This window comes from Chaetodon auriga, chromosome 24 (genome assembly GCF_051107435.1).
Source record: "Chaetodon auriga isolate fChaAug3 chromosome 24, fChaAug3.hap1, whole genome shotgun sequence".
Classification (NCBI taxonomy): Eukaryota; Metazoa; Chordata; class Actinopteri; order Chaetodontiformes; family Chaetodontidae; genus Chaetodon; species Chaetodon auriga.
Window position 1 is genome coordinate 1,748,087 of NC_135097.1, and position 15,421 is coordinate 1,763,507.

At 44.2% G+C, this 15,421-nt stretch overlaps 1 protein-coding gene across 1 annotated transcript; it reads right to left on the minus strand.

Annotated features, from left to right (window-relative positions):
• Window positions 1-3,192: 3,192 nt before the first annotated feature.
• On the minus strand, window positions 3,193-13,651 carry LOC143317432 (alpha-tectorin-like). The gene is made up of 14 exons (XM_076725586.1): window positions 13,601-13,651; window positions 9,382-9,478; window positions 9,100-9,232; window positions 7,479-7,716; window positions 7,099-7,255; window positions 6,865-6,921; window positions 6,455-6,548; window positions 6,054-6,256; window positions 5,507-5,638; window positions 4,928-5,115; window positions 4,496-4,647; window positions 4,181-4,417; window positions 3,885-4,041; window positions 3,193-3,285 (listed from the first exon to the last, which is right to left on the minus strand). The coding sequence occupies exons 1-14, from the start codon at window positions 13,649-13,651 to the stop codon at window positions 3,193-3,195; spliced, it is 1,989 nt and encodes a 662-aa protein (XP_076581701.1).
• Window positions 13,652-15,421: the final 1,770 nt, after the last annotated feature.

Below are 15,421 nucleotides of genomic sequence, written 5' to 3' on the forward strand. Positions count from 1 at the left end.
GAGCGCCTTGTGCTCTCACACCTCAAAGACATCACTGACCCTCTCCTGGACCCCCTGCAGTTTGCCTACAGAGCCAACAGGTCTGTAAACGATGCAGTCAACTTGGCCCTCCATCCTCCAGCACCTGGACTCCACAGGAACCTACACTAGGATCCTGTTTGTGGATTTCAGCTCTGCCTTCAACACCATCATCCCAACTCTGCCTCAGGAGAAGCTCTCCCAGCTGAGCGTGCCTGACTCCACCAGCAGCTGGATTACAGACTTCCTGTCTGACAGGAAACAGTGCGTGAAGCTGGGGAATCATGTCTCAGACGCAAAGACCATCAGCACCGAATCCCCCCAGGGCTGTGTTCTTTCTCCTCTGCTCTTCTCCCTGTACACGAACAGCTGCACCTCCAGTCACCAGTCTCTCAGGCTCCTGAAGTTTGCGGACGACACCACCCTCATCGGACTCATCTCTGATGGCGACGAGTCCGCCTACAGGTGGGAGGTTGACCATCTGGTGACCTGGTGCAATCAGAACAACCTGGAGCTAAATGCTCTAAAGACAGTGGAGATGGTTGTGGACTACAGGAAGAACTCAGCCTCACCCGCCCCCATCACCCTCTGTGACTCCACTATTGACACTGTGGAGTCTTTCCGCTTCCTGGGAACTATCATCTCCCAGGACCTCAAGTGGGAGCCGAACATCAGCTCCCTCATCAGGAAAGCTCAGCAGAGGATGTTCTTCCTACGGCAGCTGAAGAAATTCAGTCTGCCAAAGACAATGATGGTGCACTTCTACACAGCCATCATTGAGTCCATCCTCACCTCCTCCATCACCGTCTGGTACGCTGCTGCCACCGCCAAGGATAAGGGCAGACTGCAGCGTGTCATTCGGTCTGCAGAGAAGGTGATTGGCTGCAATCTCCCATCTCTTCAGGACCTGTACGCCTCCAGGACCCTGAGGCGTGCAAGAAATATTGTGGCTGATCCCTCTCACCCCGGACAAAAACTCTTTGAGACACTCCCCTCTGGCAGGAGGCTGCGGTCCATCAGGACCAAAACCTCACGCCACAAGAACAGTTTTTTCCCATCTTCTGTCAGCCTTATCAACAAAATGAAGGAATCGCACACATGTTCTTCAGGAAATGCACATTTTAGTTTAAATTCTTATTTCTGTTAATGTAATAGTTTCAGCGACATCTTCAACATGAATTTAAACAACAGATTCATAGTAAGTTATGATAAGTCAACGTGAGAGGCTGTGACAATTTCACCAAGAAGTGGCCGAAATTTTCAGAAGAATGAACCCAACACATAGTTTTGATTTTCCCACATACTCATTTCATTTATTTTTTTGGTTGCTAACAATAATAATATAATAAAAATGAAACAGCACAACTCGTATCTCAGCATCATGAAGGCCACAGTTCTGGATATTATCTTGTTGGTTAGTTAAATCACATCATGTTGAGTTATAAAAGAAGCCATTTTGTGTTTATGATTCAAAGTAAAGTTTTTCCAGAAACGTTTACAAGTGATAATAATGTCACTAAAGTTTGGTCATTATTGAAAACATTTCAGATTTCGTTTTAGTTGGTGTCCTGAGTTGCAGCTTGTATTAGAAAACCTGTGAATGTCTTTGAGAATGACAGCAGGATCCAGTCTTGTGTTGACATTGTTGGTACAGTGAGGCTGCACAGATCAGTTCTGACTGACCTGGAATCTGTAAATCATCAATGTGTTGATGCTGCGTTTGCACTGAATTCACTGTTCTCCTCAGAGATCACTTCTAAACCTTGTAGTGTCAAAGCTTCTCTTCTCAACCACGGATCAAAGTGAGCTGATGTGATGAACTGATATCATGTTACAGGCACAAGCTGACAGAAACTGCTGTCTCCAGAAAAGCATGAAAAAGTAAATATGATAAGGATTTCTTAGGATTTTAAACTTATACTGTGGTGTCCACGTGAATGCCTCTTTTCTAAGAAGTGTCTTCAAGAGAACTGATCCAAAACACTCCTTTTGTTCCTCTCACACACTCGGATATGCAGACAACACTTAATCATTAAGAATCATTAGTATTTCCAAACATCATCTGATTATTGTTATTGATAGAAGCATTGATTTACTATAGAATGAATAACGTGATGAGACAGATGTTGTTAACCCCAAACCTACACACACTTTCCTTCACCATATAGTTTGTGATTATGTTTTTATAGATTTCATGTTTCAGTAGATAAAAAGATGCTGTGTCTACAGTGTGTGAACCAGTGAGGAAGGCACAGCGACACATTCTGCTCAGAGACGCTCCATCAAAGATTAGCTCAGGTTTGTTATGGAGAAAAGAGTCACGCTAACATGCTCTGCTCTGATGGAAGATTCACTTTTAAAGGATCCAATCAGCAGTGTCTCCTTATCATTGTGTGAGCTAGCATGGCCTCACAGCAGCGACAAGTGAGCTAATCCTTTCACACAATCAGGCTCTGGATTAGGACGAAGTAACGTTCAGGAATCATTATGAAGGTCGACAGCCTGTCAGTCAGTCCGAGTCACCGTGGAGACAAGCTGAGAAGACAAGCAGACCAAACTGTGAGTGATGTCTTTTCTGCAAACCTGCATCCTGACTGAAACCAACAGGTGTGACTCTTCAACTCTCTTCATTCTGTTGTTTGTGATGAGTCTGAAAGCTGAGCAGGAAAACCTCCCTGTCCTCCCGTCACACTCACTTTTTACTTTCAGCATCAGGTCATCAAACATCACTCATGTCATGGTTCTTCCTTCTTCTTCCATTCACTAATGAGCTCCAGTAATCCCATGTCTCCCACACTAACAGGCAGGATACTGAGGTACAACCGACCAGTCTGATGTGTGTTAAAGTGTTTGTGGTTGTTCTGTAGCAGGCTGGTATTGATTTCAGGGAATGAAGCTAAACACACTTTCATTTCAGCCAAGTGCACAGACGACCTATACGGGCTTTGGCACTGAAGTACTGGCACAGCACTCTGGCTGCAGATTATTCATCATGTGTGTCCTGCTACCTTCAGGTGGCTGCAGGGTTTAATCAACTGATGGAGAAACTTTTGACACACTTTCACAGTCTAAAGCAGCTGTACTCAACACACACTGAAAGAATCACTCATATGCATTTATAGATCAGTGCATATTGCTCTGATGTCAGCAGTCAGCAGCAGAGTCATGTCTTACCTAATAAGTCCAGGTCATGGTGATCAAGGCCGGGGCTTCGTCCAAATATTTGGACCCAGCAGATCTGCGTCTCCGACGACTTCCACTGCAATCCTGGAAGTTAAAGACAGAGAGATGAAGTGCAGACTTCAGAAGACCAACACTGATCCATTCATGCTGGACTGTTGCTGATGGATGATGGCAACATCTCACCTTCTGTATCCTTCAGTTTGATTGTTTACATGTTGAATAATGAGAAGAAAGTGCTCCTTCATTCAGCCTTTACATTTGTTATTGTAATAAGAGAAAATATCTAGAAATCTAATGTAAAGTAAATCTAAATACACGCAGTTAAAGGCCGCCATTCTGATTTCTAAATCTGGGAATGTTTGAACTTCATACAAGGACTAAACCATGTTGCTGCAGCGCCACCTGGAGGCAAAATGCCATCAAATGTTTCTGGCTGGTCTAAATGTATTTTCAGCTGCACAGTGTTCAAGAGTGATGCAGCTCATGTCAAACAGATCAGGACCAGAGGAGTGAACAAAGACAACAAAGAAAGTCTTTGGTGAAGGTGATGGAAGCTCAGCAGCAGTCTGACACATCTGTAACTGCTTTTCATAAGGATTTGTGGGGCTTCGGGTTCGGGCCTGTGTTCCAGCGATGAGCTGCCGGTTTCATTAGTGTGTGTGTGGTGTGTTTGGGGGGCGTACCGGGACGCAGGCCTGGTTGAGGTTGGCACACAGGTTGACTTTGCAGTGCACAGAGACCTCAGAAGAGCTCCTGGAGAACTGGAACATGTTGAAGGAGAAGTGGCTGAACGTTCCCTTTCCGTTTCCCTCCACATTCACCATTTGGTCATTCGCACAGCTGCTCACAAATGAGAACACACTCATCAAATCAGAGCACACTTTGTTTTCAGGACTCAAAAACACATTTATTAACGAGTCCCTGTTTCTGATTCATTTGGAACAGCAGCGAGCAGCAACCACCTCTGTGTTCATCTCACCCATCTTTGATCAGGTTGTATCTCAGAGTCTCAGCCTGGTTGGTTGCCCAGCAGGAGTCGGTCACCAGGGCGACCAAACCGTCATCCAGCCCGTCAGTCTCCACCACCATCCAGATCTTCTGGTTCAGCTGGACTTCAGTGTTGGAGTCCACACCTTGCATGAGGTCGCTGTCAGTGTAGGCTTTCATGGTCACAGTGTAATTCCAAGTTCCAGATATGATCTTCTGGATCACAGAGCTGCAGAGAACAAATACATTTAGCTGTCTTGTACTCACAAAACCTTTTAACAACACAAAGATAACAGCCTCTACTCACCTGTCTTTGATTCTGAAGGTCACAGCGTTGACATCTGGCTGAGTATAGTAGCAGGAGAAGTCGATGTAGATTTGGTCCTGGCGAGTGATGTTGTCAGAGGAGCTGTTGTTACCCGTGATGGTGTTCGTGTAGATCAGAAGGCTGTTGTTGGCCTGCAGGGTGATGGAGATTCATGGAGATGTTGTTACGGCACAAGTTCCTCACAAATTCATCACAACTCTTTACATTCAGCCTTAAAATGTGACATTTATGAGGTGTTGACTGGCTAGAATAAGCTTCATAGATGACCATCATCACTGGAAACCAAGGAGGTCAGAGCTGAAGCCCAACCCACAGAAAGATCCCAAACTGGAGGAGAGCAGGAGAAGCTCAGCAGAGTGCTGGAAGACATTTGGCTGCTTGTTGAGAGTAAAGACGTGATGGAGAACCCACCGTGACCTCCGTCCCACAGGGGTCGCTGCTGTTGTAGCTGAAGGTCACCATGTAGTCAACCTCATCCATCTGACCTGTGCAGGTGGGGTCATTGAGGTGTAAGGTTGTGTAGTCGATGCCTTTCTCCTCCAGGAGACACCCGACCAGAGTAACTGAAGCTGAGTTCTCCTCGCAGACCGTCGGGTCACCTGAACGTCCAGCAGGACAGACGAGGGAGACAAATACAAGACCATGTTAGAGAGGACGGATAGGACAGACACTTACACCATGAGGGACAAAAACAAGTCAAACCATTCAATCCTGCTTTGGTGACCTTTGTCGGTTCTTTCATTTGGAACCAAACTACCAGTTTTTGTGGTTTGATACCATCAGAGTAAAAAAGAAGAGCTGAGTTAATGAAGTCTCATCTGTGCTCCTGATAACAAACATTCAGTCAAACTGAGTGCTGAAGGTCAGTTATCATCAGCTCCACAACAGCTCAGCTGTGTGAAACAAGTCTCCCTGTGAGAAAACCCTCCATCCTCTGAGGATCAGGACTCTGCACCAGTCAGTCATGGTGTCGTGTCGCAGCTGTCGTACCCAAAGTGTCACTGGATTTGTACGGGAAGGCAAAAATGGCCCGACAGAAGCAGCCGGTTTCACCACCGGTGGTCTCTGCACAGAACTCATGATCACTGCAGATCCTTCCCTGACAGAAGGGCTGAGGGGAGGCTGAAAGAGAGACAGAGAGAGACACATGGAAAGAATAATGACACAAACTGCAATAATGAAACAGCACTAAAGAAAGTTCAGTGAAGACACCGACTGTTTTTAATGCAGATGACCTACTGAGTCTGTCACACAAGGACTGCAACAGCAATCAATCAATTCTCCACAACTACTGTGAAAACTGGGCTCTGAAAGTTTAACTGAAAAACGAGACAAAGATTTTTTCAGGTCAGACATTTGTTGTCTTTCTCCTTGATTTTTATATTCTGCAATACACAGATTTAGTCTGATTTCTTCTTCTGAGTATTTCAGTTTGAATTAAAGTAGAACGAGTTGACATTTACATTTAGATTCTGTTATTCAAAACGACATGTTGATAAAGCTTCACTGATTTGATGTGAAGTGAGAGAAGTCTTACAGCACTCGGTCATTGACCTCCAGCTGTCCACTGTGTCGTTGATGCGCAGGCTGCAGTGTCTGGCGTAGGCATCCAGGAACTGACAGTCGAGACCGTCCACAGCAGGGTATTTGCACAAAGTGTCGATGCAGGCGTCTATGTAGGGGGTTGGATCGATGTGGTTGTGACAGGTGGTGAAGACCGTGTCATTCAGGAGATTACAGCTGTTCCACAGATGTGAAGAGACAGAAAGAGAGATGAAGGATGACGTCCAATCAGTGCTGAGTTACAGGTGGATCATCTGAGTTCAGGTGTGTTTATCTTCCATCCCTCCTCACATCACATGACATGAAACATGTGATGTAACATGACATTTAGCACACATGAAAGTATAATACAGAGAGTTTGTTTCATCTGCTTACTGTTCAGTCATCGTGGTGCAGTTGATCGAACTGTCAGCAGTGTCATTGTACAGCACCTCACAGCTAGGGGGCGACACACAACACAAAGTCAGGACTGATACCCTGCTCACACTTGTTCAGATGCACACAAACACACTTTCTGAGTGTTATAGATTCATATGAGCTTTGTATCTTTGCTTCAGTCCACAAGTCAAAGGAACCGTTCATCTTTTTTAAGAAATGTCCAGATAATTTAAAATTCAAGTTGTGGAAATGGTCATTGTTGTGAGATAAACAGAATCAAGCAAAACATAAAAACTGACATTCCAGACAAGTTAAGGTGTGTTAGGGGCTGAATTTCAAAAACAAAGTACAACGTCCATTCAAACACTGATCAACGTCTTACTCGAGGGTACTGTTCCTCTGATCACTCACAGATGTGGAGTTGGCACACAAACCATCAACTTGTGGACCTTGTCCACCAGGTCCTGGACAAGTGCAAGACAGAATATGGGTCAGATCAGTATCAACATTCACACTGGATGAATATGGCAACTCGCCAAAATACAGCTTAGTTCACATTCCTCATGCCCCAAACGAGTGCTGGACACCACAATTGGTCGTTGTATCCTGTGTGGTGAGTGGTAGGATTTTAGTTTCTGTACCTTTAAGGAAGATCTGTGCAGTGTTGCCATCAAAGAAAACAGAAACAGTGTTGCTGCCGATTGTCTTCACAGCAGTGACTCCAGTTTGGTCCTCAGAGACCTCCACACCGTTTGACAGCACAGTCGAGCCGTTGATGGTCTGCATTGTGTTTCCCAGCTGCATCACAGCAGAGAGACAAAGTGGAGGAAACACAGGTTCAATCATCACAAACACACACAAACAGGCTGTTTTCACTGCCACAACCACCAAGTTCACCAGTATTAAAATAAGTGCTTCTCATGTCCCTGAGAAGAAAGATGAGAGCTGACACAGCAGAGGATGAGACGAGGATTTGGGATCAAAGTCCACACTGACTTGACTGTGGCTGTAGGTAGCTTACCTTAACTATCCCCCCTTGTTCCAGGTGAACATCTTCTCCGTCCAGTTGCAGTGTCACACTGTCCAAAAAGCTCACATCTCTACGACGGCGTTCCCGGAAATACCCCACCACAGTGAGGCCGGAGATTGACGAACCAGACAGCAGAGTGTACGCACACCGATCCTGGACCGTGTTAAGATCACCGTAAAAGCCGATGACAGCGGGGCCGGTCACAGTGCAGATGGGGTCAAGAATGCACCTGATGGAGGCACAGAAGGACAGAAACAACAAACACCATCAGCAGCTGCTGCTGAGGGCCGCGACCACCAGGGGGCCCTCAAACAACAAACTGCAGGAGAGAAGTCTTCACGTGTTCATGTTCATGCCATAATTGAGGCATTTATCTACGTAATAATTGAATGTAATGTTTTCACAGGCCTGGCTCACATGTCAGCCAACAGCAGTGACTTTGACTGATTCCTTGGACCAGTATTCCAGGGAAATGTCTTCCTGTTGTTATGGAACTTTCTCCAGTATCACACTGCACTACCATTTGATTTCAGTATCAACATCACAGTTAATGAAAGCTGTGCTGTGTTCAAACCTCAAGTCCTGATGCAGATCAAGTGCCAGCTGCTTTTAAACTGGCTGGAGGTCAGGCAGTGTTTTGCCATGGTCTCAGAATAGTCTGCCTTTAGTGGCAAAGTGCAGTGATGACTGAGTTTTCTACTGCAACCTCACAGTGGAGGATAACTGCGATGACACAGTCCTGCTTGGTAGCAGGACCAAATAGGGCCAGCTTGCCAACTGCTAATTGTAGCTGCTGTTAGCTAGTTAACTTAGTTAGACGAGCAACTAATGGTCTGGACTGGGATCTTGGAGCACCAGGAGAGTGTTGATGTTGTTTCCACTGCTAGCACAGCAGCTGTAAACAACCAGGAAAAGAAAGTTTGTAAGCCTGGCATGGAAGGACCCAGCAGGGAATGCTGGTGCTGGGATGGGCACCAGAACTGGACCCAGGCGAGTGAGCAGCAGACCGAGGCTCAGGAGCCTCTCAGTGAACACGGCCAGACCAGGACCAAACACAGAACTCCAAGACTGATAGAGGCCAGTTTGATGATCATGAAAACTGTACTGAAGTGATTTATAGTGGCTCCGGATCGGACTCTAAGACTTGAGACTTCAACGTGGGTTCAAGCAGTGAATACATGAAGTAGCAGAGGAGCGAAAGGGAGGTCAGCCATCAGTCAGCGCCCACCTCCAGAGGCCTGAGCTTTACTATCAGACTAATTCCTCTTGAGGCACAAAGTGGTATTACGAGATGGGATGGACCGAGGCTAGATGGTTAGCATAATTCAGTAGATATGTCTGAAACACAACACATAGATGTTTCTGCTCTCACAGGTATCAGCCTCATTGTTTATCTCTTTGCTCCTATCAGAGCTGCATTTGAGCTGAATTGAGTTACTGCTGATGAAAACCCAACATTTCCTTCTGCTGCTGCTTCACATTAAAAGCTTCCTGCTGTCAAATCTGAACAGACAGCGTAAGGCCCCGAATAAATAATGTTTTTAAAAAAGTCCTCATCAAGTTCCTGTATCATCACAGCTCTTTCTTGAAAACATGAAGCTCACATAAATACCTGTTGTTGCCAAGACAACGTTCCAGGGAGTGACATGGACCATTCTGCTGGATGGTTGCATAATCATCACAGAATTCAGTGAAGCAGGTGTCTGGATCAGAACTGATCTCGTCATTATAAGAATACACAACACCTGCAAAGTGAAGAATCAGGTTAAAATGTCATCGTTCACTTTTCAGTTTACAGACTGTCAGCAAAAACAAAAGACAGCAACAAATTAATGTAAGAGTTTAGTTTTTAAGGGTGTCAAAACAGATTTATGGATCCAGTGGATTTCCCAACCTGACTGTCTGCATCCGCTGACGTCTTCGTAGGTAGAACCCACACTAGTCAAACTCGTTGTCTTGACTGAGCTACCATTGACCTTAAAGTCAAAGTTCTAGACCACAACAAACAAACCAATGTTACGATCACAGAGCAGAGATGATGAATTCATACATGATTAAAACAGACTAAACAATGACACTGTCTTGTCCACTTGTCAAACTAAACATGACGTGTTGTCTTATCTTTGTTCAACTGCACAGTAAAAAGTAACTGAACAGATTTCTTCAAGTATTTTTGGCTCCATGTTTGTCTTCATGTGAATAACTGACAGTAGAAATGAGATGTGGTTGATCTGAGACAAAGTTCCTGGTCTGGACTCAAACTGGGGATGCTGCGTTCACATGGTTGCATGGACGCTGTGTGGAGTTTGGATGTGATTATAGCATCTTGAAATGATTCTGTATCAGACATTTTAAAATAAATAAAACAGGGCTGATGGGGAAGCAGTGTGCATTGGTTTCTCCAAGTGTCTTTCTTCATACCACCACTAGGAGACACCAGAGTCAGAAATGTTCAAATCCTACATACAACACTTTTAACACACACACACACACACACACATATACATGGATATAATACTCACAAATGAAGCAGGAAATGAGAATGGTTCTAACTTCACAGCTGTTTGGGTTCCAAAGCTACTTATTCTCACAGACATCTGTAAAGAGTCAACAGAAGATTTTTTGTCACTGTTCGGAAATTTCCTCCAAGAGCTTTTTGAAAAGATCTTGACAATTTGTTTCAATTTATCGAGTCGTGACACTGAACAACACTCACAGGAAATGTCAACATAGTCCAGCTCAACTCCACAGTGCATTCTAGCGTGGTGTTAATAGTTGGCAAATTCTGATGGTGTTCTGTTTCATTCTCAGTCACTTCGGTCACATAAAAAGTGTCATCATTGAATGCAGGTCCCACAATACAATCCAGGTCATCGCTGTCGAAACAGGCTGTGATCGACTCACTCGTGGCAGTCACCTGTTGACATCAGAGAGACACAACAAGTGAATCAACAAAATACCTTTTCTACAAAGAGCCAACGTCACTCTGACTCAGAGAGTTGTGGAGGTTTCAGTCAGAGCTCTCACTCTGCTTCAGATGCTCCATCAGTTCATGTTCAGACATTCAGTGTCACTGCACTGGACATTAATGACACACTGGATGGAACAAAGAGAGATATTCTCAAGCATCAGGCTCCATCCTACTTACATACAATGATGTGTACTGCACCCCATAATATGTGATGGGACAATAGCTGATGTTGACCGTTGCAGAACCAGTATATTGCTCAGCACCTGAAGACAATGGAGACACATGAGAGGTCAGAACTGTCTGTGAGCTGGTTGGACAGCAGAGAAGGATTCAAATGTCGACTTCATGAAGGAATTAAACAGCATTTGTTCATCAGTCAATCAAAACTCTTCGTGTCTCATCATCAGTTACTGCTTCTTCTTAGAAACAAACAGATGTCAGCAACGTTTCTGCACATCTGGCAGATTATCAGCTCTTAAAGTTACTGATGGACTTAAAGTCATTCTGCTCTTCGCTCTGAGATCGTTTGCTCTTCGTTCATGTTGCTTCTACTGAACTCCCTCAACTCGTCTTGTGGGTGGAGTTTCAACACCAGTGTGTGTGCTTACCAGGCAGCAGCCCAATGAGAGCAGACAGGAAGAGCAGGGGGCGGAGCATGATGGAGGAGGCCAATCAGCTGGCAGAGAGCTGGAAGACACACAGATGACATCTTGAACAGGATTCATGCTGTACAAATGTGGATTTCCATGACACTTCCATGACTTCTCCAGGTTTTTCCATGACCGGACAAACCCTGTGTGTCTGTGATTGGTCTGAATGCTTTAATATTCAGCCGCTATGAAAGACATGATTTTGAACGGCTGCTCAGCTTTTGCAGCAGAACAATGACATCACATCTGATCTCATCCTCAAGGCTGCAATGAACAATTTTTTCATCATCAATTAATCTGTAAGCTGTTTTCTCAATTGATTGTTTGGTTTATAAAATGTCAGAAAACTGTGGAAAGGTTTGAGCAGGTTCCCACAGTTCAACAATAGAGAAGAAGAGACAGACGAGCAGTGTGCAGGTTGTCTTACTATCTGGAGGTTTGATGGTGGATGAGGAAGATGAAGGTCTCTGGTGATTCTGATTCGTCTCTCTCCGTCGAAGATGCTGCTCTCTCTCTCGCTCCCTCTCTTTTTATGTGCATCCTCACAGCTGTTAACACCCAGGAGGGCAGAGCAGGTGTGGCGGGGGTGGAGTGACACCTGTGCTGATCCTTAATTGAACTTCACACAGTGTTCGATCTGCTGCTTCTGATCTGATATCACTGTTTCCTTTTCCCAAACGTACCATCCGTAAACCTCACTGTGTGGAACACAATTTTTTTTTAGGTAAGGTAACATGAGACCAGGGATCACTGCGGCACCAAAACCTGAGTCAGCAGTCCACCATGACTGAACGTACCTGAAAATGACAAAAACATACATACACACTGCGACATACTTTTTGTATACTGAAAAACTCTGTACTCCTTTGAATAGAATGTATGTATATAGAGTTTGGATTTTTTTCTCTTCTCTTTTTATCTTATCTGATCTTATCATATCAGTCCAATTACTGCTGTAACAACCCTTGACAGAATGTCAACTTAAAGCGCCCCCCCACACACACACACACATGCACAAAGAGACAGAGAAAGGGACGAATCCCATGCTATCAAAAACAAACTAACAATGATGTAATATTGAAAGCAGCGGGTTCTGTTCCAGCGAACATACTGATTGGCATCAACACCACACGTCGTGTGTGTTTGTTGGGTAAGCTGCAGGTGGGCGATAATGACAGTAACTCATATCTCCCGTCAGCAGAATGAATCAAAGTTGTGTTGAGTGACTTCATGTATTCTCATAACGAAGGAATACAATTAATGAATGTAGATTTCATTTACTGTCTTTTTTAAACCAGCCCAACTACCAAAACGGCCAAAATCCTGTCAACCTGCACAATGCAACCCAACCCAAAATGGAAAACAGCCCAATCAGGCAACACTGTCAGCCTATCAGATGGAAGTATTCCTCTTTATAATTACATAGTCTGTGATTGCGTGAGATGGTGAACTACACCAACCTAATTATCTATGACAGAAAGCTCATGAACAATAAACACAATGTTCCCGGCTGAAGGTGTGGTTGTGCATCAAGGTATAAAGGTATGATATAAACAATTTGTTAATTACAGTTCACACCAACGTCACAGCAGATGTCTGCTGCAGAATGTCACTCATCTCAAAATAGATTGATAGGTATTTTGATCAGAGTCTTTTCGTGCAGGGGTGACGTGTGAGTGCAGTTTGGGTTTTGTAAGAGTTCATTATGGAAAAATGCATTCAGAGGTTTCTTTGAAGGTTTGTTCATTGTTTCATGGATGCAGCAAAACAAAAGCACAGGAGTGCAGGACAAACTGGGATAGAGCTGTCAGCAGACACCGGAGCATCTGAGAAGCAGCGAGTGGAAGTATTTTGGGTTCTACCCTTTAGACTGAAAAATGACCAACAAAGACTGACTGTTGGTGACTTTGTAAAAATCAGCTGTCTTACTCTTCAACCACAACAAGTCTGATGACTCCGCTGCTGTGTTGTGTTTTTGGTCGTACTCAGGTCTTCACAGCATCCGAGTTTCCCTGTGACGAGGCCACAAAATGAAGCAAGTTAAGCAAACATGCACCAGTTTTTTGGAAGGCCGGCCCCATTTTGGATGAGGTCCTGTCACTGAAACTCTGTTTAACAGCAACATTTCAAGAAGCAGAAACCAAAAACCATTTGTTTCACACACACGTGGTCAAGCAGGGTCCTGCATCAGGAGCAGTTTGTCTGCGATAAATCGTCGTCTGCTTTGTTTCGTCCATCTCAGCTTGCTCGTGTAGCATTCCTGCCTTCCTTTATGACGGCCTACAGTGCTCGTTTGCCTGTCAGTCAAATCACAACATGTGAGTGTGACAATGTATTTGGGTGACTCTGACTTGGGACTTAGAATGGGGGCAAAACTTTCATTCGTATCATATCAACAAATGTTCCATCTGGTCTTCGAACATCATCTGATCTGCAGTGACCTCCTGTCTCCCTCGAGCCTCTCCCTCTCTCTCTCTGTGGTGTGTGATTACCTGAGTGGAGACAGGTGAGCTGGAGCTAGAGTAGAGCCTCTCCAGCTGCATCCTATCCTGTAATCAAGACTCCTACAAACACTCAGCTCTGCCACATCCATGCTGCCAGATGGTAGACTCTGCTACCAGTCAGTCCGCTCTGCCTGGACTGTGTTCTGGACCTGCTTGGCTCCACCACCCATTCCTTCGCAACTGAAAAATCTGAAATCTCAAACTTGTCTGTGGGTGTGTCTGCACTTGGGTTCACCAGTCACCTCCTTAACAATTAACTGAATAGTTTTCAACCACCTTCAGCATTCACACAGGCAGCGTGTGTAAAATATGGAGTGCAACATTAAAGATACTATGTGTAACTTTCTCATTCATGTTGTTACTCATGACACTGGAAATTGTTAGTTCTATGTCTTTGCTTTGTAGGGTTACATCATTTATTGCTGGCTGAAATGAACAGTGTTTGTCATAATACATAAGTTAGTGTCATGGATCATGCTGGCCAAGTGACATCCACTCAGATAATATTTCACAAGACATAACATTGGTAAGCTCACTTAACCAGCTAGCTGTAACTTTGCTAAGTTGTATCGATCTGCACTGGTTTCTTCGTAACATTAGCTGATTGAGTAATTTGCAAACGGCAAGCAGCCAATTCAAGAGCCAGATCAGCCCCAGGAGTCTTGATGAATAAGCTGACGTCATCTACTCAAGATGGTATTTTGCTACATTAGCTAGCTAGTAATTTGACCATGTTGACAAGCAAGCTAATGTTAGCTAACCACAATATCACAGTGCATTTCACACACTTTGCAGTAATGTTGGTTTTGACTTTGGACCTTGTGTTGTGGGTGCCGGTAGATTGTTGACATTAGCGGACTGCATTTCTAAGCTAACGTTAACTACTGTTACAGACTGTTTGAACTGTAGGAGAATGAAAGAAAGACAAGCCAGGCAGTGGAGAGCACATATACATCACATCTTTTGGATTTTCTCAGAGTCCTTTAGAATATTATTGTCCACTACTGACAGCTGCTCAGCACCGCCCCCACACATCCACAGTTCCTGCATCAAGCTGTGAAGAACTTGTATTGTTCTTCAATGACAAAATAACCTGAATCAGAGCCAGCATTGCTGCTGATGTGAACACAGACGACCTGAACAAACCCTGTAAAACAGATGTAACCATGGAAAAATTCACCTGTATTACATTAATTGAGCTCTGCAGTTAAACTCCTCGGCCAAATGTGTTGGACCTGTACCTACAGCATTTTTAAAGCAGGTGTTTGACAATGTTATTAAAGATTGAATGAAAGCCAGCAGATTTAGTGGAATGTAACTGCACAAGAAGTACTTGGAAATGTTTGTTTGTTGACTGGTGAGTTTCCCCTCCAGGCCTGAGTTCCCTGACAGCAGTGACTTTAACGAAGGTTATGATGTTGCTGTTTAAAGGTTCAAATGTCAAATGTTTTTCAATGGTCACACCATCACACCAGATTCAATTCACCCCCATTTTTATGGGATGCAAGCAGAGCAGTCAAAGACAGAAATCTCAAAAGAGGGGAAAGTAAAACCAAAACTCCCTGCAGACGGATTCCACTCGAAGGAAATGAACAATACGTTTGTAAAAGGAGGTTTTTTCTTTTGTGTTGGACACAAACAGAAAAACAGTGTGTAAGAAATCACATCTAAGATAGAAACTGTAATAAATGAGTCAACAGTAGCACATATTTTCACTGAATTTTGAGAAAATCTGCAAAAGAAGACAGAAATGGATGCGAGTCAAACATTGGTCTAACTAACAGTGAAAAACAACGTACGAAACGGTGA